At 40.3% G+C, this 26,690-nt stretch overlaps 1 protein-coding gene across 5 annotated transcripts in view; it reads left to right on the top strand.

Annotated features, from left to right (window-relative positions):
* Positions 1-26,690, top strand: part of TC2N (tandem C2 domains, nuclear) — a 79,082-nt gene that overhangs the window by 38,715 nt on the left and 13,677 nt on the right. For 3 of the 5 annotated variants that reach the window (XM_084873808.1, XM_084873806.1, XM_084873807.1), the window contains 2 exons: positions 1,590-3,064; positions 3,129-5,650. The exons of the other annotated variants lie outside the window; for them this stretch is intronic. In XM_084873808.1, the coding sequence (XP_084729934.1) occupies positions 1,590-1,700 (111 nt within the window). In that variant the 3' untranslated portion in view covers positions 1,701-3,064; positions 3,129-5,650. Of the gene's footprint in view, positions 1-1,589; positions 3,065-3,128; positions 5,651-26,690 lie in introns of those variants that run through there. 5 annotated transcript variants of the gene reach the window in all.

Below are 26,690 nucleotides of genomic sequence, written 5' to 3'. Positions count from 1 at the left end.
TCTACCTTAATTATAATCATGCGACTCATATTTAAATTCCTAAATCTATATTATTGGTTTAAAAGCTTCCATTTGACAAGATGTAACTAGCAGTTTACATGAAATCCTAAAGTTATATGTGAATTTTCAAAGATTGATATTAACTCTTTGATTTACTTCATATATTTTACCTACAATATTTGTTTAAAAATTATAGTTTTGTTCCTCACTTTTTCTTATTCAAAAAGCTTAAACTTGAGAATTCTTACAACTAGCATACTTCTCAAAGCCATAAGATCCATGAAGTGAATTCAGTTAAAGCTTCCCTGTATCATCAAGCCTCAACTACCATGTACGAAGGGAATAGATTTATTTGACAGATGATTTTCAAAAAACTTTTTGCTAATTCTAGTTTCTTGGTTGAGATTCTAGTTAAGAATAAGAATTCTGGAAAGGTTCTTGCTGGCCCTCTGTTCCCTGCAGCTTCTCCAGTAGTTTTGGGAGCCACCATGATAGAGAAGCCAAGCGTGGAGTCAAGATCACCCGCTCCCATATCAACCAGAGCACTCTTACATAATATGTTTTTATATCGGGGTGTTTTTGTAGGATTTTATGTGAAGGAAAGTTCTTCAGATCATGAAATGAAAGGGAAACATTCAAGTGCTGAAACCAATGGGTGACCTGCACTAATGTTTTTATTTAAAAGAATTAGAAACAGTCTCAGAGAAGTTAATTTCAAAGCAGCAGCATTTGTTAGTGGTAGAGCTGAGGTGAAAATTCAGGTTCTTTCATTCCTTGCCCACCTTACCTCCATGATGCTTTACATAATGCTTTACAGTTTTCCCAAATTCATCACATCTGTTATCTGATATTACATAAGTGAAGAGTACTGTTTACTGTGGATTATTATGAAATTGTTTATGGTGGATCAAGAATGACTAAAGATTAGATTTCAATTAAAATTACAGGGGTTTTTTTTGTGTGTGTTTTTAAAAATATATTTTATTGATTTTTTACAGAGAGGAAGGGAGAGAGATAGAGAGCTAGAAACGTCGATAAGAGAGAAACATCGACCAGCTGCCTCTTGCACACCCCCTACCGGGAATATGCCCGCAACCAAATCGAACCTGGGACCTTTCAGTCCGCAGTCCGACGCTCTATTGCTGAGCCAAACCGGTTTCAGCAAAATTACAGTTTTATATAACAGATACAATGCTTGAAAATGCACATTCCTTATCAATCTAATTTAAATCAATAGTCAAAATTAATCTTTATAAAAAAATTTTTTGAGTGACTGGGATCAGTTTTAAGTTGAGCTCCTACATTTATTGAATAAGAAAGGATACTCATTATTTTGGGGGAAATTATTATGTAATATCTCACATTGAATTTTTAAATCGAATTGGATCATACAAAATAGTCCTCAGAGTGACTTAAAAAGTTAAATATTTTCACATTTAAGTTTCAAAGAGAGAAAACTTTTGGAAAAGTGGAGAGATGTTTAATTGAAAATATGTTAACTAAATTTCCTATTGTTTTTCATCAATAAGAGTAATTGACTGAACTCATCGTTCCTGTGTTAAGTAAATGGTTGTATTGTTCCTTTACAGATTTGGATAAGTGAAGATAGTAATAACATTGAAGCCAAAAACCAGTGGAAAGAGACAATTACAAATCCAGAAAAGGTTGTTATCCAGTGGCACAAATTAAACCCATCTTGAAGACTTCACACGTTACTTGGTGAAGAATTGGACATTATTTTAGAAGACTTAAGATTTCAATCTGCTACCAATAAGAAGAGGCAAATCAATACATTTCTTAAGTCTTTCATGGAGGTCATAATTATAGTACATAAAGGATCTGTTAGAAAACTAAACGTGATAAAACATGGTATGAATTGCATCAGGTATCCAAAGTAAAGGAACTGTTTAAAAACTGTGCCAAATAGACAATAAAATAAAAGGCTTGTATTAATAGGGCAACGAAATAAATCATAAAACCAATGTGGATATCAACCATGGGTAGTTACAGCCATATTATGTTTATAGGGTTTTTGTTTTTGTTTTTGTTTTTAAAGGTTTACCTAGATATTCAAAATCTACCATATCATTCTTGTTAGAACTATTAGACATTTAGAAGACTTTACTACTGACCATTTCAGTGCTAATTATTACTGGTTATATCTTGACTTTATTGTTTACTTTTTGCTACATATTTTCTCCCAGAAAGCAAAAAAAAAAATGAATTGATCTTCTTAAACTCCTGGGGAAAGTTTGTGCCCTGTGTTTATAATTTCCTATCCGCAAGGTATCACATTGCTAGTTTGTTTCCAAGAAATGTCAGATATAGACAACTACATTTTGGTAAGAATAATGAAAACACGAGAGGTTAAAGATTAATTGGAAACCCAGTATACACACTTTTTGCTGTCTTTTTCTATCAAATACTTTACTCCTTGCTTTATTAGGAGTTGAAATAAGATGATTATGCATATAGCCCATCCTAATTAGCAGAATTAAATGAATTTAAGTAGCAAAATCAGTATCCTATATAATAAAAGAGTGTATGTAGGAGCTCAACTTAAAACTGATCCCAGTCACTCAATGTGCAAATTGACAATCACTCCAACACACAAGATAGCTGCCCCTATGTGGTCCAAGATCCTGCCCCCATGTAGACACAAGATGGCTGCCACAAGATGGCCAGCAGGGGAGGGCAGTTGCAAGGGACTTAGGCCTTCAGGGGAAAGCAGTTGGGGTGGACCAGGCCTGCAGGGGAGGGCAATTGGATGGGACTAGACCTGCAGAGGAAGGCAAATAGGGGTGACCAGGCTTGCAAGAGAGGGCAGTTAGGGGTGACCAGGCCTGCAGGAGTGGGCAGTTAGGGGTGATCAGGCCTTCAGAGGAGGGCAGTTAGGGGTGACCAGGCCTGCAGGAGTGGGCAGTTAGGGGTGATCAGGCCTTCAGGGGAGGGCAGTTAGGGGTGACCAGGCTTGCAGGGGAGGAAAATTAGGGGCGATCAGCCTGGCAGGGAAGTGGTTATGGGGTGATCAGGCTGGCAGGCAAAAGTGGTTAGGGGCAATCAGGCTGGCAGGCAAAAGTGGTTAGGGGCAATCAGGCTGGCAGGCAAAAGTGGTTAGGGGCAATCAGGAAGGCAGGCAGGTGAGCAGTTGGGAGCCAGCAGTCCTGGATTGTGAGAGGGATGTCCGACTGCCCGTTTAGGCCCGATCCTACGTGGATCGGGCCTAAACAGGCAGTTGGACGGACATCCCTCAAGGGGTCCCAGATTAGAGAGGGTACAGGTTGGGCTGAGGGACACACACCCCCATGCATGAATTTCGTGCACCAGACCTCTAGTTTTATGATAATCTTATTCTTGTTTTTAGCTCTTTTAAATATAAATTACTTATTCTATAATTCACAGCATTAGAGTATTTTTCCATTTTTTAAAATAACCATACCTGATAATACCATGTAGCAAATAATTTCTATTGCAGTGTCTCTCAGGTACTCATTAGAACTCAGTGTGTATGGATAATTTCAGTTTAGTTGGCCATGCACATTGGCCCAAAAGAGCAGCTCTTTGGAGAAATAAATAAGGCTGCCCTTGATCTTGGAAATTTTTATTTTATTTTTGCTGATGAGTAGACCACGTGCTCTGTGTTCATGGTCTTTCATTTTCTTTCTAACTTTTTTCCTACACATGCCAAGATATAGATGGTGATATTTTAGGCCAGAAGTATACTTTGCTATAGCTTAAGCATGCCCTCCTTATTCCAGTTCTTATGTTCTGTGTATCTTACTAAGATTTTCCCAGAGAAACACTTATTTCCCTTATCCTAGGTATTACCTTGCCTCAAACTGTAAGATGTACATACTTTACATGCCCTTTGCTCCTCCTGCTTAGAGTTTACACAGCAGCAGTGGTGGTGTCAAGTCTCTGTGCATGTTAAAATATTTATGTTTTAGATTTGTGAAAAGTGGCATATTGATCAATACTCACAAGGACTTTGAAGATAAATCACTTTGTGTGGTAGTCTTTTGAATCTTTGTGACAAATGGCAACAATTGGGAAAAAAATTTTAAATAATTTTTTAAAATCCTTATCTGAGGAACATTTTTTTTAAAAATTGGTTTTAGAGAGAGGTGAAGGGCGAGGAAGAGAGAGAAAAAAATACTGATTGGTTTCCTCCTCTATGTGCCCTGACCCAGATTGAACCCACAACCCGAGTATGTGCCCTGACCAGGAGCAGAACCCACAACCCTTGGTACAAGGATGATGTTCCAAACAACTTAGCCACACCAGTCAGGGCTAAAAAATATTTTTAATAGACTTTATTTTGTAGAGCAGTTCTAGGGTCACACCAGAGTTGAGAAGAAAGTACAGAGATTCCCTTGTAATTTCTGCTCCCATATATGCACAGCATCTTGCACCAGAGTGGGACGTCTGTTAAAACTAATGCACCTTGCCAAAACCGGTTTGGCTCAGTGGATAGAGGTTGGCATGGGGACTGAAAGGTCCCAGGTTTGATTCTGGTCAAGGGCATGTACATTGGTTGCGGGCACATCCCCAGTACGGGGTGTGTAGGAGGCAGCTGGTCGATGTTTCTAACTCTCTATCCCTCTCCCTTCTCTGTAAAAAAATCAATAAAATATATTTTAAACAAACTAAAAAAGAAAAAAAGCACCTATATTAACACATCATTATCACCCTATGTTCATAGTTTACATTAGGGTTCACTCTTGAATCTTCTGTGAGTTTTGACTTGCATAAGGACATGTACCCACCACTGTAGTAGAGTAGCTTCACTGCCCTAGAAGTCCTCTGCAAATGCAACAATTTTAATAGCCACCAAAAAAGAAGTTATTGTCTTTTAGCTAATAAGTAACAGATCTTGTTGTTTTAAGAAATTTAGGATTTTATTTAAGCAGTTTTTTCTTGTGTTCTGTTATTGCTTTCAGTTCCTAAATTTATCACATGTGGTTATGTATTTAACTCAATTTTTAATTATTTTATTTAATTTTCAGTATTTTTATAATACGTGTATATTGTATAATTTGAGGGAAAACTATAATTTCTTGTATGTCTTAGAATCTGAGGTAAATAAAACAATAAAAAGAGAACATTTTCATTTAAGAGTCCTTTCAGTTAGAGAAATATTGACATAACTAAGATCCCAGAGATTTTAATTAGTGTATACTTAAGCCTTTGTCAGGAAAAAGAGGTACTGAATAGAGGTATCCTGGTTGTGTCTTTGAAGCTTTATGTAGAAATATAAAAACAAACACTTTTCTGTTAATAGCTACTCACGTTATGAGAAAAACATTAGAAGCTGGTAATAAAGCGTGAGATACTGTGCAAAAATCACTTCTCTTTGTATTTACTTAGGTATTTCTTGACCTTTGCTCACTTCTAATCAGGAGAAGGGAACCAAGGCCATGCAGCCAGAGGAAGCCAGGGACAGGTCCATGTTGCTAGCTGACAGCTTGCACGCTATTTCCTAACAGTGTGTTTACTTGTAAGCTTGCAAATCAACACAACTAAATGCCTGTAGCCCATGTCAAAACATCATATCACCATCTGGCTGTCCTTTATTTATGCATGATGTTTTTAGCATAATGCCTACAGAAATTACCACTGAAGTGTATTAATTCCAGCTCTTATCAGACCGTTAAGCAGGGATCAGTGGGATTTTAAACATATGGTATGTACTTGTGGTCTGAAAATAACCTAAACTGAACTTTTGTGTCAATTCAGGTATGTGAATTTGTCTGATACTAATATACTGATATTGTATTTCCCAGCAGAAATTTCCATGGTTTAATCAAATAATTTGCTTACTTATGAAGGATTTCAGAAATTTGCAGTCAATTTCAACTTTTCATATTATGGCAGTTCTGGATATTTCAAAGATATATATTTCTTCTCTTCTCACTCTTCATTATGTCTGGGCAATCTCATCTGTCCCCATAGCTTCAAGTGCCATTAACTGGCTAAAGGCTGTAAATTTGTATCTTTCCCAAATCCTGCTGATGAGGTCCAGTCAGGCAATGTGGACATCATTTCTTGAACATGTCTCACACCAAACTTTTGATTTGCCACTTCCCCCACAAACCTGTTCCCCATCTTAGTAAAGGCAACCATCACCCACCTGGTTGGCCAGTGAGTGGAACCCCTCTTTCATCTTCCATAACTCAGTCAGTTACTCTATTCAGAAATGTACGTCCTAAGTAGAAGCCACAGTAGCTCCCCTAGTCAGAGACAACATCATCTCCCACCTATAGTGCTGTGCACTCCCCATCACTGGTGTTCCTGCTTCCCTCTAACTTCCCTCTAATCCATCTCCATCAGCAGCCAGAGTGATAGTTTTAAAATGCAAGTATGGCCCAGCAGGCATGGCTTAGTGTTTGAGCATCACCTATGAACCAGGAGGTCACAGCTTGATTCCTGGTCAGGGCACATGCCTGAGTTGCGGACTCAATCCCCAGTAAGGGACATGCAGGAGGCAGCCAATCAGTGATTCTCTTCTATCATTGATGTTTCTACTTCTCCCTCTCTCTGCCTTTCTGAAGTAAAGAAAAAAATAAAAAATTTATATACATAAAAGCCTAAGTGACCGTTCAACCGGTAGCTATGACACACACTGACCACCAGGAGGCAGATGCTTCGACCAGTAGGTTAGTTTTGCTGCTGGGGTCTGGCTGATTGGGACTGGTTGAGAAGGACTAGACACACCCTGGAGCCCTTCCACGGTCCCTCTCCTGCTCTGATTATGCACCAGTACGGTTCCTCAACCTGGCCTGCATCCTCTCCCAATCCGGCGACCCCTCAGGGGATGTTGGAGAGCTGGTTTCAGCCTGATCCCCACAGGCCAGGCTGAGGGACCCCACTAGTGCATGAATATGTGTACCAGGCTTCTAGTGTATATATAAAATGTAAATATAACGATCATTCCTTTGTTTTGACCGCAATTTGGTATGAAATCCAAAATCCATAATGTGGTCTATAAGGCCCCATCATGGCCTGAGCTCAGCTTTTCAGTCCAGCCTCATCTTGAACTGTTCCCTCTGGTCTGTCATCAGTTCTTTTTTGTTATTGTTGTTAATTCTCATCTGAAGATATTTTTTCCATTGATTTTTAGAGAGACAGGATGCAAGGGGAGAGACAGAAAGAAACATCAATGTGAGAGAGACACATCCATTGGTTGACCAGAATCAAACCCACAGCCCTTCAGTCCACAGGCTGATACTCCAACACTGAGGCAGATCAGCCAGGACGTATCTTCAGTTCTTGGAAGACAGTACACCCCTAGCTTCCTCAGCATCTTACACATGTTTTGGCTGTGTGAAATTGTTTTCCTCTTTATTCTCCCTGTTCCTAAATCCTGACCTTTTTTTTTTTTAGATGCTGGCTTAAATGCTTGTTCCTCAGAAAATCTTTTTTTTTTTTTTTACATATTAGCAGTGGAAGTCCTATTTTCATTGTTTATTTTCCTTTATAACTTTTTATCATAATAGCAATTAAATCATTATATAACTTTTGTCTAACATCTCTTCTATACTGCAATTCATGGAAGCTAGGCACAGTATGTGGCACATAAAAGGTACATAGTAAATATTCTTTTATTCATTCATTTAACTGATAGGCAGTGTTTGGGGTGTTAGGTATATAACAATGAGTAAACAAATGAATGAGCACGCTGAGTCATGTTTTATTGTTCAGTATAGTTGTAAAGGCCATGTTGATTATACTTCATTAGTACATTTACTCTTTAAAGATAATGTTGATTATACTTCATTAGTACATTTACTCTTTAAAACTCATTGACGTATTTCTTTCTTTTTTTTTTTGTAAATATATTTTATTGATTTTTTTACAGAGAGGAAGGGAGAGAGATAGAGAGCTAGAAACGTCGATGAGAGAGAAACATCGACCAGCTGCCTCCTGCACACCCCCTACCGGGGATGTGCCCACAACCAACGTACATGCCCCTGACCGGAATCGAACCTGGGACCTTTCAGTCCGCAGACTGACGCTCTATCCACTGAGCCAAACCAGTTTCGGCATCATTGACGTGTTTCTTGATTGTAGAAAAGAGAGAGATGATAAGCCTCACACTAGGAGACATGGCCTAAGGAAAAATTGACCTAGAAAAAAATTTTTTTCTGAAATTCTGGGCAGTGTTGATAACCTAACTAGCGATAAATGTTGTAGATTGCTGAGATATTCATCTGATTTTACCTTATTGTGTGTTCACAGCTTCATAAGTATCATAACCAAGCACAAAAATTGTTTTAATTTATTTAAAATATTTGTGTTTTGCAAAGAGCCAGGTTAAGTTTGATTCCCCTATAAAACTGGAAAGATACTTAAATTGTGTCCAGCTTTGAAAATTTCCTGTAAGATGTGAATAACCTTGTGTTTGAGTTACTTAGCAGCCTAACCAGGATTCATAAGACTTCTGTAGAAAAGAAGATTGTTAGGTGACAATGCTATCTGGAAGGACAGAATGAGAATTTTTGGAGACCTTTTCTGATAGAAGTTAAGCAAGGGCTTCAGGGAAGAGGCTGTGAAAGAGGTAAGCCTGGCCCCCTGCACACCTCAGCATTGAAGCCGTTCCCTCAGACAAGTCTGGAGATAAGGGACGGGGGGAGGTTCGCTGAGCAATGCTTTCTTACTCATACTGAAAAGGGACCCTGGGAAGAAGAACAGATTGGCCACCAGAATGAAGAGAGGCCTGTGAGAGGAAGGGAAGCTTATGGAGAGCAGGTAAGGAGGAAACGTAGCAAGGTAAGGGTGCAGTTGTACAGTGACTCTCATAGTGTGCTGCCTATGAGCTTCCTGATACTGTACACTTCCTTTTTTACATAAGTCACCTTGTCATAACTGAGCTTCCCTTCAGAGGAATGTATACAAAATTCTTATATTATTCCCTCTCCTTTCTTCCATCCTTCCTCCTCTCCCTCTCTCCCTGCTGTTTATCAAAATGCATGCTCAATTTTTGCTTTCTTCATAGAAAATCGGAAAAACTAGTTTGGCCTATCATAATAAAACTAGGGGCCCAGTGCATGAATTTGTGCACCTTGAAAGGAACTGTGGGCTGCGAGGTTGAGGTGGGCACAGGGGCGGGTCTCAACCCATCCTCCACACACCCCCTGCCCCTCCCACCCCCATCTGCCAACAGCCCTGCTCCTGCAGCTGCTGCTCCCATGCACTGACAGCGATGGCCCCACTCACACCACTGATGGCGTGGAGCGATTGGGGCCGGTGCCATCAGTGGGTGCGAGCAGCAGCTACTGCCCTGATGGCCCCTCAGGAGCAGGGGAAGATGGAGAAGCCCTCAGGAGTGATTGTGGCTGGTAGCCACCACTTGCACCCACTGAAGGCGCCAAGTGATCAGGATCAGTGCCAGGTGCCAGCAGTGAGTGTGAGTGGTGGCTGTCTGCCCCAATCACCCCTCAGGAGCAGGAGGAGGTGGAAAAGCCCTGAGGGGCAATCGGGGCTGGCAGCTGCCATTCATACCCACTAACGGCGCAGAGCAATCGGGGCGATGCCAGGTACTGGCAGCTGGTGCAAGAGGCGGTTCCAGTGCAGGCAACAGATGCAAACAGGGCCAGCTCTGGCAGCAGGTGGAAGCACCCGGCGGGACCATGGCGCATGGAAGAAAATCATTTTCAGTAACCACCAGAGGCTCGCCCCAATGACAGTGACCGTCATTGGTCTGGTGCACCTGCTCACCCGCTCCATCCGATGCCTGCCATGTGCTCTGCCTCCTGCTGCTGATGCCTGCCATGTTCTGTGCACGCCCCTGGTGGTCAGTGCACGTCATAGCAACTGGTTGTTTGGTTGTTCCCTCCATTCAATCTACTTACATATTAGGGATATATATATATATATATATATATATATATATATATATATCCCTAATATATATATCTTTGATTCTTATGTCTGGAAAAAACCTGGAGAGTCCTCTAGTATAAATGCCCATCTACTCAGAACATAGGAATATTTATTCAATAGCTACTATGTGCCACTCATTTTAGGTACTGGGGAAACACCTAAGAAGCAGAAACTCTGCCCTCATAGAGCTTATATAATAGTGAATATAACAGAACACACAGAACATTGTTGAATACATTTTGATGGGATTCATGCAATGGATGAGCGAATAGAAGATCAGAAAATATGTTCCTGGTCTTCTGTGTGACTGTTCTGTTTACTAATCATTGTTTAATTTCCTTCTCTCTTAATTTACTTCAAAAATTCATATTGAGAATATCTTGATGAGTTATCTCAGTATGTTTTTTCTTCCAAACAATACATTTAAAGATATTATTTTCCTTGAGTTACTCTCAGCTAAAACTATTTTAAGAACAACCCCTTGTAAGTCCATTTTTGGCTGGTTTTAAAAGATAGTAGAGATAAGATTGACTTTCTAAATGTGATTTATTTTTATTGACTTTAGACAAAAAAAAAAAAAAGAAAGAAAGAATACAATGGGCATCCTTGTATTGCAGTGAGTTATTATTATAGTATTTGGGAAAGCCAAAGAGAAAATATGTCCAATTTTCTACATTTGCTTTCTTCGTGTGTGTACTCATATTTATGCTTCTTAGTTTAGTCACATATATTAAACCTTTTCTATCCTTTAAGGCTGGAAGAAACACAGAAGACAAAAGGCACCAGAGACATGGTCTTAAAATGTCAAAACTAGATTCTTTATTAAATAAGTAGTGTTTTTTCTCTGGGATCCTGAAAAAGTACTTGAGTTCTTCTAAAAACATTTCATTTATTTTTCCTTAAAGATTTTTTTTTTTGAAGCATATGAGCAAGGTAAAAAGAAGGGTGGGCTAGAGATAGTGGGCTTTTTCAGGAAAATGGTGACATCAGAGGTCAAGAAAGTCACATTCAGTGGTAGAATTTGGTTTGTGATGCGTGTGTGTGTGTGCGCGCGTGCGCGCATGCACATGTACGTGCACTGTGCCCATCCATGCACTCAACACACATGTCCTTTATCTTGTAGAGTTAGAAAAATAACATCTGTTTTCTTGAAAGTGAGGGGAATAAATGGTTCCAACAGGGTTGGAAGAGTGATGGAAATATTGTGACAGATCCCATCACAGTCAAGTTTGTTTCTTTTCCCAATCTAGAAAAAACTAACCTTGAGAAATAACAAAGGGGAACGCTTTCCCTTTTCGAGTCCAAAAGAAAGTAAGCTGCAGAAAAAATAACAAAAACAACAGGGAAATGTTTGGAATGACGGCTTTGCTCTCTTGGCCTGGAGCCTGCAGCCCTCTAATGGGAGGAGTTGCTCAACGTGTCTGAGCGTTCACTCCTCTCTGCTGGGTAGATGGTCAGTGCTCTGGGGGTTCCTCTTCCTGGTTTTGGAAAGCTGAGCTTAAAAAAAAACACAACTACTTTTTCCCCTAATGATATTACCTAGGATATTACCAAGGTAACAGTTTTTGACTTCTTTCTTCCCCAATATACCTGAAGATATGTGAGCCACAGTGATAATAATTTGTACCCAGGTTGTGGATCTTTGAAAAAACAGCAACCCAAGGTGACTTTGTTATGCTCCTTAAGAATTAAAGAAGTAGGTTAGCCTGGTGGTCGGCAAACTGCAGCTTGAGAGCCATATGCGGCTCTTTGGCCCCTAAAGTGTGGCTCTTCCACAAAATACCACGGCCTGGGCGAGTCTATTTTGAAGAATTGACATTAGAAGTTTAAGTTTAAAAAATTTGGCTCTCAAAAGAAATTTCAATCGTTGTACTGTTGATATTAGGCTCTGTTGACTAACAAGTTTGCCGACCTATAGACTGGGTTAGCCCATAGTGAAATTAACATACATGCCTAGGCCATGTAGTTTTGTGGGGGAGAGGGGGTCAATCTTTTTTTTTTTAAATATATATTTTATTGATTTTTTACAGAGAGGAAGGGAGAAGGATAGAGAGCTAGAAACATCGATGAAAGAGAAACATCGACCAGCTGCCTCCTGCACACCCCCCACTGGAGTTGTGCCCGCAACCAATGCACATGCCCTTGACTGGAATCGAACCTGGGACCCTTCAGTCCGCAGGCAGACGCTCTATCCACTGAGCAAAACTGGCCTCGGCTGGGTGGGAGGAGTCAATCTTTTTATGGTAAAATACACATAACATAAAATTTACTATCTTAACCATTTTTTAAAAATATATATATTATTGATTTTTTACAGAGAAGAAGAGAGAGGGATAGAGAGTTAGAAACATCGATGAGAGAGAATCATCAATCAGCTGCCTCTTGCACACCCCCTACTGGGGATGTGCCTGCAACCAAGGTACATGCCCTTGACTGGAATCGAACTTGGGACCTTTCAGTCCACAGGCTGACACTCTAACCATTGAACCAAACCAGTTTCAGCTATCTTAACCATTTTTAAGTGTATAGTTCAGTGGTATTAAATATATTAATTAATCACCTTCCCATCTCCATAACTTTTCCATCTTGTAAAACCCAGACTCTATACCCATTAAAAATAACCCCTCTCCCCAGCCCCTGGCTGCATCTGTGATTTGGACTACTCTGGGTCTCATGTTTAAGTAGAATCCTACAGAGTTTGTCTTTTTGTGACTGGTTTACTTTACTTAGCATATGTCAAAAGTCACCCATGTTATAGCATATGTCAGAATTTTCTTTTTAAGGCTGAATGATATTCTATCATATGCATTTACCACATTTTTGCTTATCCATTCATCCAATCCTTTTGTGTATGTGTGCAGAAGTGGGATTTCTGGGTGCTATGGTAATTCCATTTTTAATGTTTTGAGGAAACACCATCCTGTTTTTCATACTTGCCATTCCATTTTACATTCCCACCGACAGGATGGGAACAATGAGGGTTCCCGTTTCTCCATATCCTCACCAACACTCATAATTTTATCTATTTATTTTTTTTATAATTGCTATCCTATAATAATTGTGAGGCGGTATCTCCTTATGAGTAGTGATGGTGAACATCTCTTCATGTGCTTATTGGCCATCAGTATATCTTCTTTGGAGGAATGTCTACTTAAGTTCTTTGTGTTCTTTTTTGAATTTGGTTTTATTGTTGTGATTGAGTTTTGGGAATTCTCTCTACGTTCGGGATAATCATCTACCAAATCATCTACCAGTATGATTTGCAAATATACTCTCATTCTGTGGCTGCCTTTTCACTCTGTTGATGCTGTCATTTGATGCACAAAATGTTTTAAATTTTATGAAGTCCACTTTGGCTATTTTTACTTTTGTTGCCTGTGCCTTTGTTCTTATATCCAAGAAGCACTGTCCACCCTTGGCCATGTAGTTTTATCTTCAGGCAGATCATACATTAAAATGTCATTTGTCCTTTTGGGTTTCTGGAGTGTTTGTTCCTTATAAATACACTGAGTGGCCAGATTATTATGAGTTCTGAACGCATAATAATCTGGCCACTCAGTGTATATCCTATATAATAAAAGGCTAATATGCAAATTGTCCCCTTGACCAGGAGTTCAACCAGCAGGCAGGCCGGCCAACCACCCATGTCCCCTCCCCCTGGCCAGGCTGGCTGGACCCCACCCATGCACGAATTCATGCACCGGACCTCTAATATATCTATTGTATATACCTATATATCTAAATACACTGAGTGGCCAGATTATTATGCATTCAGAGATCATAATAATCTGGCCACTCAGTGTATTATTGCATAGATATTTTTCACGGCCAGGAGTGAGAAAAGTAAACTAGGTACAATTTTCTCCCCCAACCATTGTTCCCCTGCTTGTCCTTGTTCACTGGCTCAGCCACACATGTGTGCAGGGATAAACAGAGACCAGTTTGGACCTGCCTCTGCTCTTGCTGTCCCTCTCTCTCTGTGGCCTTTCCTCGGCTGCATCAGATGCCAGAGACAGGGTGCCTGAAGCTGAGTGTAAAGTGGATGGGCTGAGTCTGGAACACCAGGAAGCACCATGAGGGAAATATCCTCCGTGCTGCCCACACCCTCCTAGGGGAGCCTCCCCAGGGGAACCTCACCCTGCCTTGTATTCCCATCAATCAGCCAAAATAGACCACTGACATTAAGTTGGGGGGGGCGGGAGGGGGAGGGGCAGCGCTTCTAACAAATATTCAGGTGACAGAGGGCAGCCACTGAGTTTGAAATAACAACCACCAGACTACAAACGTTGGCTCTGGGTATTTTTAGCTGGATGAGTTTAGACAAGTTATTTAATTCTGAGTCTCTATTTCCTCTATAGTAAATTAGAGATGAAAATACCTCCTTGTCTACCTCAAATTTGTGGGGGAAATGAACAATTTTTAGAACTGCACATATCACAATGTGCCACAAAGGAAATAGTCAAGGGCTACTGCAGAGTTGGGCATTGCTAGCAAGTGCCTACCACCATGCCAGGCAGGGGAATGACAGTATTTTTTAAGATTCTGTGTCCGTCTAAAATAAGCTCACCATCTAGTTGGGAGGAAATATGTGGTACAAATATGCTCTGTTAGGTCTCCACTTTATGTATTGCTAACAGCAAGTAACACTTCACCCTACGAAGCTGGCTCTGATATTAGTCCCGTGTTACACACGAGGTGATGGCATGCAGTGATCTTCAATAACTTCTGCTGGTCACGTAGCTCTGGGAAAATGGCAGGACCAAAACATGAAACCTATGAAGTCTAACTCCAGGGCTCAAACTTCACCTTGACACATCCAATCTCCTGTTATCTTACTGAATAGTTAGTACGGACAATAATTAAGCGGACATAGTTATGGAAGAGATCAATGTGGCAATTTTCTCAAAGACCCTATGTGGGTATCTTTCCCTCAGAACTCTACTCTTAGCTGTATGATAAGCCATAGTAATAGCCTAAGAAGTATTAAAACCAAGCCTTCCTAACGTGTCCTCGGAAAGTTCTCAAAATCTGTGGGTCTATTGAAAATTAGCACTCCTGATGAATGTCTTTATGGAACACAGAACTGGAAGGTCCTACAGGTGCCAACATCTCTGTCCACACGGGAGCCAGCTCCACCAGCGGACACCATATTTACTAGCATATGTTATTAGGACTCTCATTGCGTCCCACATACTTTGTCTTTCAAATAGGATGTTGGAAGGTGTTAATCTTTTGGTCTTTGGGCCGCATTTGCAAAACGATGATTCACATCATTCCTTTGTAAAGAAGAAATAACTCTTTCGGGACGTTGTGTGATTGTTGTTGCTTGCTGTCAGGCAGGAGATGAACTTGGTCGTTGCTTGAGAAGAAAGTGGGGAGACCAAGGCTGCTCGGAACAGCTGCGCCTGAATGAAGTCTGCGAGGGCAGTGTCTGGGCCCATGGTTTTGCAAGGCCTGAATTTTCATTCCGTCCGGACACTAATAAATTAGGGGAATTGGCTCCGCTAACAAAGCTTTCCCAAGTCTGATGTCCAAACCACAACGCTAGTTTCCTAATTTATAAAGGGAGGAGAGTCGCTTCCCAGGCAGAAACGGTTGTGTCTGCCTTTGCAGTTCATCTCTGTTTTGTGTCAAGGCACCTACGAAATTGAATTTTAAGAGCCAGATATTTGTTTGGAGTGTTAAATCAAAGCCAAGGGGAGTGGATTGTAGGCAGCGTTTGCCAGGCTTTGGTACAGACGGTTCAGCAACCTGCCCTAAGCAGGACGTGGCTGACGATCCTTACTGTCCGGCGCCTTTATTTAGTGTCTTCCTCCCAGAGAGGACCCGCCTTGCTCAGTGTATCTGCCTCTTCGGCTTTTGCTTTTGCTGTTTCATTCTAATCGTCTCCACCTATGTGCAGACTCCTTGTCTCGGCGCTATCACTGAGACGTCTCAGCTTGCTAAGTTATGATCACATTTTAAGATGCCTTCCCGGCATCCCCTGGTCACGTTGAAGGGCAGTTTTAGGGGCTCCTTCACTCTTAGGTAATATATGGATGGATGTCTGTTAACATATAAGTAAAGCCTCTAGGTTTGTAGCTTTTGTTCTACTAATGGCATTCGAAGTATTTGATGACTCCCTCCTTTTAAAAAACACTTTTCTTCATTTTTCGATTCATTTATTCCTGCATTGGCTGGGAGAGCTGAAAGCGCTGTAGGCGACGGGAAGGAGAATGTGGCTGTCCTTAGAAGGGTGAGGAAACCAGACAGGGTTTATAATGTGCTTGGTTGGGAGGCTGCATAGCAGAGGAGGGGAAGGGAAATTTATCAGCGCAGAATTCCTGGCCGGCTCGCCAAGGCACGTCTCAGGCCATCGTCATCCTCACGTGAACCTGTAACCTGAGAAGATGTCTGTTTGGGCTTTGGATGGCTGGAGCTCAGAGTTTCCAAAAAGTGATCTGTTTTCCAAAGATACAGGGGACTTGTTGTTGTAAAACACCTGCCTATTGCCAGGGGGCATGGCTCAGGGGTTGAGCATTCACCTATGAACCAGGAGGTCACGGCTCGATTCCCAGTCAGGACACATGCCCGGGTTGTGGGCTTGATCCCCAGTGTGGAGTGTGCAGGAGGCAGCCTATCAATGATTCTCTCTCATCATTGATGTTTCTTTCTCTCTCTCTCTCTCCCCTTCTCTTTCTCTCTGAAATCAATAAAAGTATATTTTAAAAACACACACACAAAACACCTTCCTATCTTAGTGTACTCCTCAACTCTCTAGCAAGATCTCCATTTTTTATCAGAGGACCATTTGAAAGCATCAGAAGTATACTGTTGATACTGACTGGCATCTTAGTTTACTTCTCTGAAAGTGACAATGTTTTATTTTTCTGCCTTAGGAAGAAAATAATGAGAAACAGCTTTTTCATTCCAAGTATGATATACAGCTGTTTTGAAAGAAATGCAGTCTTATATTGGTACTAGAGGCCCAGTGCATGTAATTCGTGGGGGGTGGGGGGGATCTCTCAGCCAGGCCTGCACCCTCTCCAATCCAGGACCCTGTGGGATGTCCAACTCCTCTTCCTGCCTGCCTGCCTGATCTCCCCTAACTGCCTCTGCCTGCCTGCCTGATTGCCCCTAACCCTTTTGCCTGCTGGCCTGATCACCCCTAACTGCCCTCCCCTGCTGGCATGATCACCCCTAGCTGCTTCCCTGCCAGCCTGATCTCCCCTAACCTCCTCTATCTTGGCTCTCGCTACCTTGGCTTTGTCCAGAAGGAGGACTGGATGACCAGAGATGTCTGGTCAACCTGATCTAATTAGCATATTACCTTTTTTATAGTATAGATTATGTTTTAAAGATTTACTGGTATTCCCTATACTACCTCAATATTTTCTGCACATTTCAGAAGTAGAGTTTCTTCATGATGAGAACATTACTTAGTTCCTACTGTTATTAAATATTAAGAAGAGATAATCCTTCACTCAGTGCTGTCTTTACCCCTTTTGTGGGGTTGGGGTTGCTAAGCTGCCTGCAAGCAATTAATCATGTGCATTATTAACCAACATAACAAGGGTGATTGTCATTAGTTTAGCACAGTGGTTGGCAAACTCATTAGTCAACAGGGCCAAATATCAATAGTACAACGATTGAAATTTCTTTTGAGAGCCGAAAACTGACTTCTGTGCATGGGCCACAAAGTTTCAATCGCACTGTATGTGCACGCCCACACGTGATATTTTGTGGAAAAGCCACACTCAAGGGGCCAAAGAGCCGCATGTGGCTTGTGTGCGGCAGTTTGCCGACCACTGGTTTAGCATGTTAGAGCTGCGTTTATTAGAGAAGTTACAAGTTCTTAGAGATAAAGCTACTGAGGAATTTACATAACCTGAGGTTAACCTTTCTGCTTAGTGTCTTTAGGATATGGTCATAATTACAGAAACTATCAATGATTTTTTTGTTGGTGGGGGGAAAATGGTTGCTATAGTATACCTATTAAAAAAACAGCAAGAAAGTTACTTGCATTTATGGAAAAGGTAGATCTGTTAAGATTTCAAATAATTTCATTATGGCGATGGAGTAATAATAATGAGGAAATAAATATATATACCATAGTCTAGGCATGGGGATAAAATAGGAGTAAAACATCACTTACCATCACCAAGCCAATTTGGTCACAAGTCCAATCATGCCCATTTTAAGAGGCTAATTAATGTCCATACCCAAAGAAGATGATAAGCACATGCGAAGTAGTTTATTTTATACAGGTAAACGACTTCACATTTTACTCCAGGTAAATGCAACTTTCAAGTCAACTGATGGATCCTGAGTATCTACTATATGTGGGATCCAGAGAAGCCTGTATTTCTGTATTATTTTTCTGTTTTATAATTAAGTCTATGTACCAATCATTTAAACTTTTCACTTTTCGTGTATTTGGCCACTATTTATCCTGCCTCACAGGCATGTCTATGAGAGAGTGGTGGGAAAAAGTGCTCAGCTGATTTTTGTGTCACAGAATGACCATAAATGGCTGTATATCTTCCAGTTTGATCTGACTCAAGTTAAATAGCAATAGTTAATATTAACTAAGAGAGATTAATTACATGCCAGAAGTCTCTTGAAAGAGCCTGTCCTAAGGAAAAAAAAAAGAGAGAGAGAGAGAAGTAATTTGATGACATGTAAATTGTATTCCCTGGGAATGCTCATTTCTCCTTTTCTCAGGACACAGAATGAGACGCAGACTGTGATAAAATCTCAGTCCCTGGTATCTTTGCTTAGGCCTTGGGCTTTGTCTGTGAGTGTCTCAGACACATTCTTGCCCTTTGGGGCTGTGCTTATTGTGTTTTCCTTTTCCTAAAACTCTTTAGTCAGTGCTTTCCTTTCTCTCCCCCATTTTACCGACCTGATTTCTATGTGAGAGTCTCAGTTAGAATCACTTTCTCCAGGAAGCACTTCTGCATTAGAGTTCTCTAGAGCAGTGTTTCCCAACCTTCTCTCATGATGAGAATCACCTGGTGGAGTTGTTAAAACACAGATTCCTGAATCCCAACTAAGAAGTGCTAAACTAGAATTTTTGAGAACATATAGGTAAAATTGTATACTTAACTAGTGCTCTGTATATAACATCTGTGTTAGAGCACTAGTTAAGTATACAATTTTACCTATATGTTCCCAAAAATTCTAGTTTAGCACTTCTTAGTTGGGATTCAGGAATCTGTGTTTTAACAACTCCACCAGGTGATTCTCATCATGAGAGAAGGTTGGGAAACACTGCTCTAGAGAACAGACCCAACAGGATATATAATATTTAATGATATATTTAGCTAGAGGCCCGATGCATGAAGATTCATGCAGGAATGGGCCTTCCTTCCCCTGGCTGCTGGCTGGAGCTGCCTTTCTGCCTCCCCACGCTGCCCAGAGGCCCAGAGCGGCTGTGGCATTGGAGAACACCTGGGTTGTCACCATCTTTGTTGGGTTAATTTACATACTGCTCCTGATTGGCTGGTGGGTGGCCCAAAGATAGGTCAATTTGCATCTTTCTCTTTTATTAGTGTAGATACAATTAATAACATATCTTATTACTATACTTACTAATTAATACATTAATATATAATTAAAAGATCTATTATAAATGTATAAATGATAAGAAATTGGCTCACCCCACTATGGAACCTGGAATCCCAGCATCTGCAGTGGGACTGGCTGTCTCTAGACCCATAAGAGCAGGTGGTGCAGGTGGTACAGGTCTAGTCCAAAGGCCGGCAGGGGAAGGCCCAGGAGAGTCGGTGTGACAGATGAAGGCTGAATTCAGCCTGCTGGAGAATTCCCTCTTTATTTTTCTCTGCTCAGGCCTTTAACAGATCAGGTGAAGTCCACCTACATTATGAAGGGCAATCTGCTCGACCCAAAGTCCACCCATTTAAATGTTACTCTTATCCAAAAAAGCTTCTGAGGTGACATGTAAACTCACCATCGCACCATCCCTCTTCTCACCCTAATCCCATTTTGGATTTCGGATCCTGGATGCCTCCATTGATCTTGTCAGTGTGATGCCACTTTTGCTTTTGAAGAAGCATTAGAAATAATTTATTTTATAAAATTAAGACATTTCTGGTTTGCAATTATACTGAATGTTCTGGATGTGATTTGGCCAGCTCCTAGCACTGGCAACAAAATTATTCTTTTCTGTAGTCCAGCTGCTATACTTTTATTTTGTAAAAAATTTTATTGTTGAGAGTATAACAAATGTCTCCCATTTTTTCCATTTTTGCCCCCCCCCCTCCACCCAACCCCCACCCCAACCCAGGCCATCGCCGAGCTATTGTCTGTGTCCATGGATTATGTATAGATGCATATATGTTCTTTGGTTAATCTCTTCCTGTCCCGTACCTCCTCCCCCCACATTGAGATCTGTTTTTCTGTTCCATGCATCCATACCTATGGACCAATATGATCCAGGGTTTCATTCATTTAACCCTTTTCATCACTCTTGGAAACTGCAATTAGATCGCTACATCTTTAACTCTACATAAACTATTGTTAGGCCAATTTTTTTTGTCTTCTTCCAATCCTGTTTTTCAGCAATTGATAACATATGTGTAGATTTTCACATTATAATTCTTATCCTATATAATAAAAACCTAACATGCTAAGTGTCCGGTCATCCGGTAGTTCATTCGACCACTCAAAGTGTAATATGCTAATGATATGCTAAGAACACTCAACCGCTCACTATGATGTGCACTGACCATCAGGGGGCAGATGCTCTGACCGGTAGGTTAGCTTGTTGCTGGGATCTGGCTGATCGGGACTGAGCGAGATGGACCGGACATACCTGGAGGCCTCCTGCAGTCCCTCCTGGGCTGGCCAACTTCGTGTGTCCCTCCCTGGCCCTGATTGTGCACCAGTGGGGTCCCTCGGCCTGGCCTGTGTGCCCTCTCACAATCCAGGCTGAGGGACACCCCCCCCCAAGTGCACAAATTTCGTGCACTGGACATCTAGTTTTAAAATATTAATAGTGATTTAACTTATCTGATTGATCTCAGAATCATAGAATCTTAAAGAGCATTTTATAACAAAAACTGGGATCCAATGTAAATGTATAGATTTACCAGCTAATTAGTAACTGCTTAATCAAAGATTCATGCTTCCTGGTGTTTGGTGATCTTTGACTTGACAAACATCAAGCACCTGTTATATCTCCAGGTAATGTGTTAAATGCTATATTTTTGTTAAAATCATCTTAGAATGTATAAAAGCTTTATAACATAAGTCACTGCCCATTACAGTTGTAAAAAAGGAAATGTTGAGATATCAGGTAATAAGCCTATGTTTTTCTAGAATTCACATTTAATAGCCATTTTGTTATATTGTTGCCTTAGTTATTGATAAAACTCGTAAAGCAGCCAAGGTAAGGATGTTGCTCTACTGTCTGTGACTAGAACTTGTTCCTTTAATAAATATGTTTTAGATCATTTATTTAACCATTATTTAATCAATTAGAGAGGTGCCTAGTTAAATTATATTTATTCCTTCTCTGTCTCTTCTTTTTGAGTAATGAAAGGAGGCAATTTTGATATAACTGAAAAGGAAACATCTCGCTATGAGTGTGCGCCTTGCCTTGACTTTTTGTTATTTCTAAGTCAAAATAGATATTGACATGTCAAACTGTGAAGAAATAAAGGAAATCTTGAGTGTGTATGCATATATATATATATATATATATATATATATATATATAATTCTTAAATGCTGTGAGTGGCAATAAAATAGCCTTCATTTGAAGCAGTATGCTCAGTTGCCTCTCCCGCTTAAGAATAAGTACATGTCACTTAAACATGTTGGAAAATTGGAGTTGAATCTCAGGAAATGTCAATTCCATTCTCTTGGATGGCATGCAGTGTTCCCAGGACACAAAAGGCATGATGACACAGGTTTAAAAAAAATCATTGATAGTTAGTTTTGCATTTTACCACTTAGGCACCATAAGCAGTGTGAATCACAGCTTAAAATGTTTGCTGTTGACTAAAATAGGGGCAGTTGTATTATTGAGAGCAAATACTCAATTTTGACATCTCGGATCTGAAAAATCAAATCTCCATGTTTCTGTTAAACATGTATTGGTTTGTCAACTGATAACAGGTGGCCAAAGTGCCGGTGGTGTTAGATGTAGAAGATGGTGTCTGGACCCTTCTCTTAACGAGGGGTCTGCCCGAGATACCAGAGAGAGAGGAGAATAGACCTGGGGAGGTGCAGAGAGCAAGTCATTCATCTCAGGAACCAAATGAAAACTTTTGGCTCCATCTTCGCTGTCACCCTGCCTTCATTGAGAACAGTAAGTAGTCTTTCAAAATTTTAAGTACCTCAGATTTTCTGACTCACATTTCAATATATCATCATCATACACATCATGAGAGAGAGAATTCATTAAGTCAGACCTTCTTCAAAAATTATAAGGTTGGCCCTAGCTGGTTTGGCTCAGTGGATAGAGCATTGGCCTGTGGACTGAAGGGTCTCAGGTTTGATTCCCATCAAGGACACATGCCCAGGTTGTAGGCTCGATCCCCAATTGGGGGCATGCAGGAGGCAGCCAATCAATGATATCTCTCTCTCCTTCTCTGAAATCAATTAAAAAAATTTTTTTTTAATTGTAAGTTTATTCTTAATCTCTTTGAAAGAAATCAGCAATCCAGGAATGTAAGTTTTCATTTTGGCCTACCTGGTATGGTTACTGGAACAGGGTACCTTTCTGATAATGAAACTGAGAATCTTTTCATTCCTAGAATTTCCTGTTGGGAGTGTAGGGTTTTCTGAGCAATATGTAACATTGGCTAGTTATGTAACATGTTGGATTTTACTGCCAGCTCTTTGTTTAATAAGGGTGGGAGAGGTTGGGGCCAAACAGGAACGTAAAGACAAAGTTAAGTATGGCGTCATCTTACCACCTGCCGCACGAATGAACCCGGATTCCTAAGCAAATAGGTTGTACATTTAAATGTTTTATCAATTCAGATAAGCCAGCTACAAATAATCAGTCTTCTCTAACTCCTACCTCCATATGATTTGGGGAAACGTTTACCTTTCTGCTTCAGGAAAATGTTTAGAGGAGAAAACTTAGCCCTGGTACCATTTTTGTATTCTATTTTTCGAAGTTGGCAGTCTTCTGCATTTGTGTCTACTCTCAGATATCTTATACTGCCACCACCACTCCATAGAGCGGCTGACTCTCCATCAAGCCTTCTCCCCCCGCCCTCCCTCCCCAACCACCCCCCCCACCCCCGCCAGAGTAGGTTCAACATCAGTAGGCTGGGTGTACTGATCTGAGGTGGATTGAGCCCGTTAAAATTGAATGGTGTTAACAGATCAGCAACTGTAGAATCAAACAGTAAGCTGCAGAAGACTAGCGATGCATCATGTTTAACAGCAAGCACTAGAAGCACTCCCATTAAAGTCAGGACTAAGGGTGAATTGAATTCATCATAATCACCTTTGTTCCGGAGGGACTGTCGATTGGACTGAAGTAAAAATAAACAGTAACTGGAATGATCAAATGAAGGAGATTGACCCACTATTTGCAGACCCCTGGAATCAACAGAAAGGCTGTGGTGGGGTGGTTCAGTAGGATCACTGAGACAAGAGGCACAGAACTAGAGCTTCCTGTGTTCAAACAACCCGTTAGAAGTAAAGCCGGAAGAAATCCGGTTGCATAGGTTTGAAAAGATGAAAAGAAAGGCACTAACCGCATGAAACATGCAGAATCTGTACGGAAAGAATTGTAAGACACCACAGGGAGAGCAAAAAAGAAGGCTTAGAGAGTAAAGGCCTTGCCACACCTGGATAGGAAAATTCAACATCATAGCATCACTCCTCCTCAAGTTCATCTAAGTGTCCCCAACGGGGCATTTGTTGGTTTTGTTTGGACTTGGACAAGCTGCTTCTAAATATATGGACAAAGAAAGAAATAATTACCACGAAAAGTGTGAAAAACGGGTACTAACTATATTGAATGCATTAAATGAAAGGGTGCTAACTACTAAATATAAAAACTTACTCTACAGTAATGAAAATAATGAGATACTGACACGTGAATGGATTAAGAATTCAAAGGAACAGACTAGAAAACCCAGAAATATACAATGTATATAGGTGCAAATATACACAGCCATTAAATAAATGTCTTTGTTCAAAACAGTAGAGAAAGAAGTTAGTAAATGTTTTTGGGACAACTGAGTAGCCACCTTAAAAAAAAAAAAAGAGTTGGATCTCTACTTCACAGATTATACCAAAATGATTTCCAGATGAATCAAAGAAGTCGCATTAAAAGTGAAACTATAAATTACCAAAGATAAAAGAGAAAATCCATTGTTTTAACTATTTAAAAAAATCACATCATAAAAAAGTCAAATGACAAAGGACAGATGGAGGAAACTTTTTATAACTCATCTCACAGACAAAGGGCTACTTGCCTTAAATACAAAAATGCTTAGCCCTGGCTGGTGTTGCTAAGTGGTTAGAGCATCTGCCCCCACCCCAAAGGGTTGCAGGTTTGATTCCCCATCAAGGGCATGTACCTGGGTTGCAGGTTCGATACCCACCCCAAGTTGGACCTCTTGTAGGAGTCTATGTATGTCTCTCACCTCTCTCTCTCTCTCTCTCTCTCTCTCTCTCTCTCTCTCTCTCTCTCTCTCTCTCTTTTTTCTCTCTCTTTCCTAACCTCCTTTCCACTCTCTCTGAAAAGCAATGGGAAAAAATATCCTCAGATGAGGTTTTAAAAAAAATGCTTACAAATCAATCAGAAAAAATCAACAATCCAGAAAAGAATGGGCACACTATGAATCAGGACTTCAAGAAAAAGGAAGTATACAGTAGGAGGCATCCTGATAATAATATTTCTGTTGGTGGGAGTGGATGTTTCTACAACAGCAGCGGTGAGCACTTACAGAAAAGCAACACTTTAAAAGCACTTTTCCTTTAACCTAGCAATTTCATTCCCAGAAATTTATATTATAGTTATATTTACTCATGTGTGAAACGGCATATGGATGAGAATATTCTTTGGGGCCCTGGCTGTATAGCTCAGTTGGTTAGAGTGTCCTACTGATACGCCGATGTTGCAAGTTCAATCCCCAGTCAGGGCACAGACAAGAATCAACCAATGAATGCATAAATAAGTGGAACAACAAATTATGTTTCTTCCTCTAAAAATGAATAAGTAAAACTAGAATATTCTTTGTGATAAACAAAGATTGGAAATGGCTGATATGTCTATCAATACAAGTGGCTGGTTATATAAATTATGATACATCCATATAGTGGAATAAGAGGCAGCCACTAAAAAAGAATGAGGTAGTTATAAGAAAAAAGCTTCAAGATGAATTGTTATGTTAAAAAATATAGAGATAACAGACTGTATAATAAGCTACTTTATTTTTTAATATATTTGTATTGATTTTAGAGAGGAAAGGAGATGGAGGGAGAGATAGAAACATCAAGGATGAGAGGGAATCATTAATCAACTGCCTCCTGCACACCCTGTACTGGGATCAAGCCCACAACCCAGGCATGTGTCCTGACTGGGATTTGAACTGTGACCTCCTGATTCATAGGTCGACGCTCAACCACTGAGCTTTGCTGGCCAGGCAATAAAACATTATCTAAAAATCTCAATAAACCAGTGACTTGGGAAGAAATTGAAACAGTCATCAAAAAGCTTCCAGCAAACAAAAGCCCAGGGCCAGATGGCTTCACAGGAGAGTTTTACCAAACATTCAAGGAAGAACTAAAAACTATCCTCCTCAGACTATTCCAAAAAATCCAAGAGGAAGGAACACTTCCAAATTCCTTCTATGAAGCCAGCATCACCCTAATACCAAAACCAGATAAAGACAACTCAATGAAAGAGAATTACAGACCAATATCCCTCATGAACATAGATGCTAAAATCCTCAACAAAATTCTAGCAAATCGACTCCAGAAGAGCATCACAAAGATCATACACCACGACCAAGTAGGATTTATTCCAGGAATGCAAGGATGGTACAATATCCGCAAGTCAATAAACGTGATACATCACATAAACAAATTGAAAGATAAAAATCATATAGTCATATCAATTGATGCAGAAAAAGCATTCGATAAAATCCAACACCCTTTTCTGATAAAAACTCTTAACAAGGTGGGAGTACAAGGATCATACCTCAACATAATAAAAGCTATATATGATAAACCCACAGCCAACATTATACTCAATGGGCAAAAACTAAAACCATTCCCTCTAAGAACAGGAACAAGACAGGGATGCCCACTCTCGCCACTCCTGTTTGACATAGTACTGGAAGTACTAGCCATTGCAATTAGACAAGAGGAGGAAATAAAAGGCATCCAAATTGGAAAAGAAGAAGTAAAGTTATCCTTATTTGCCGATGACATGATATTGTACATAAAAAACCCAAAAGACTCCATTAAAAAACTAATTGACTTAATAAATGAATTTGGTAATGTAGCAGGATACAAAATTAATGCCAAGAAATCCATGGCTTTTCTATACACCAACAGAGAAACTGCAGAAACAGAGACTAAAAAAGCAATTCCATTTACCATCGCACCAAAAAAATTAAGATACCTAGGAATAACTTTAACTAAGGAAGTAAAGGACCTATATGGGGAAAACTACACGACACTGAAAAAAGAGATAGAGGAAGATGTAAGGAGATGGAAGAACATACCATGTTCATGGATTGGTAGGATCAACATCATCAAAATGTCCATACTTCCTAAAGCAATCTATAGGTTCAATGCACTCCCCATTAAAATACCAACGACATATT

Source organism: Pipistrellus hanaki (assembly GCF_964339955.1).
Source record: "Pipistrellus hanaki genome assembly, chromosome: 1".
NCBI classification, from domain to species: Eukaryota; Metazoa; Chordata; class Mammalia; order Chiroptera; family Vespertilionidae; genus Pipistrellus; species Pipistrellus hanaki.
Note: the sequence above shows the minus strand (reverse complement) of the source record. Positions and strands in the feature narration are given on the sequence as shown.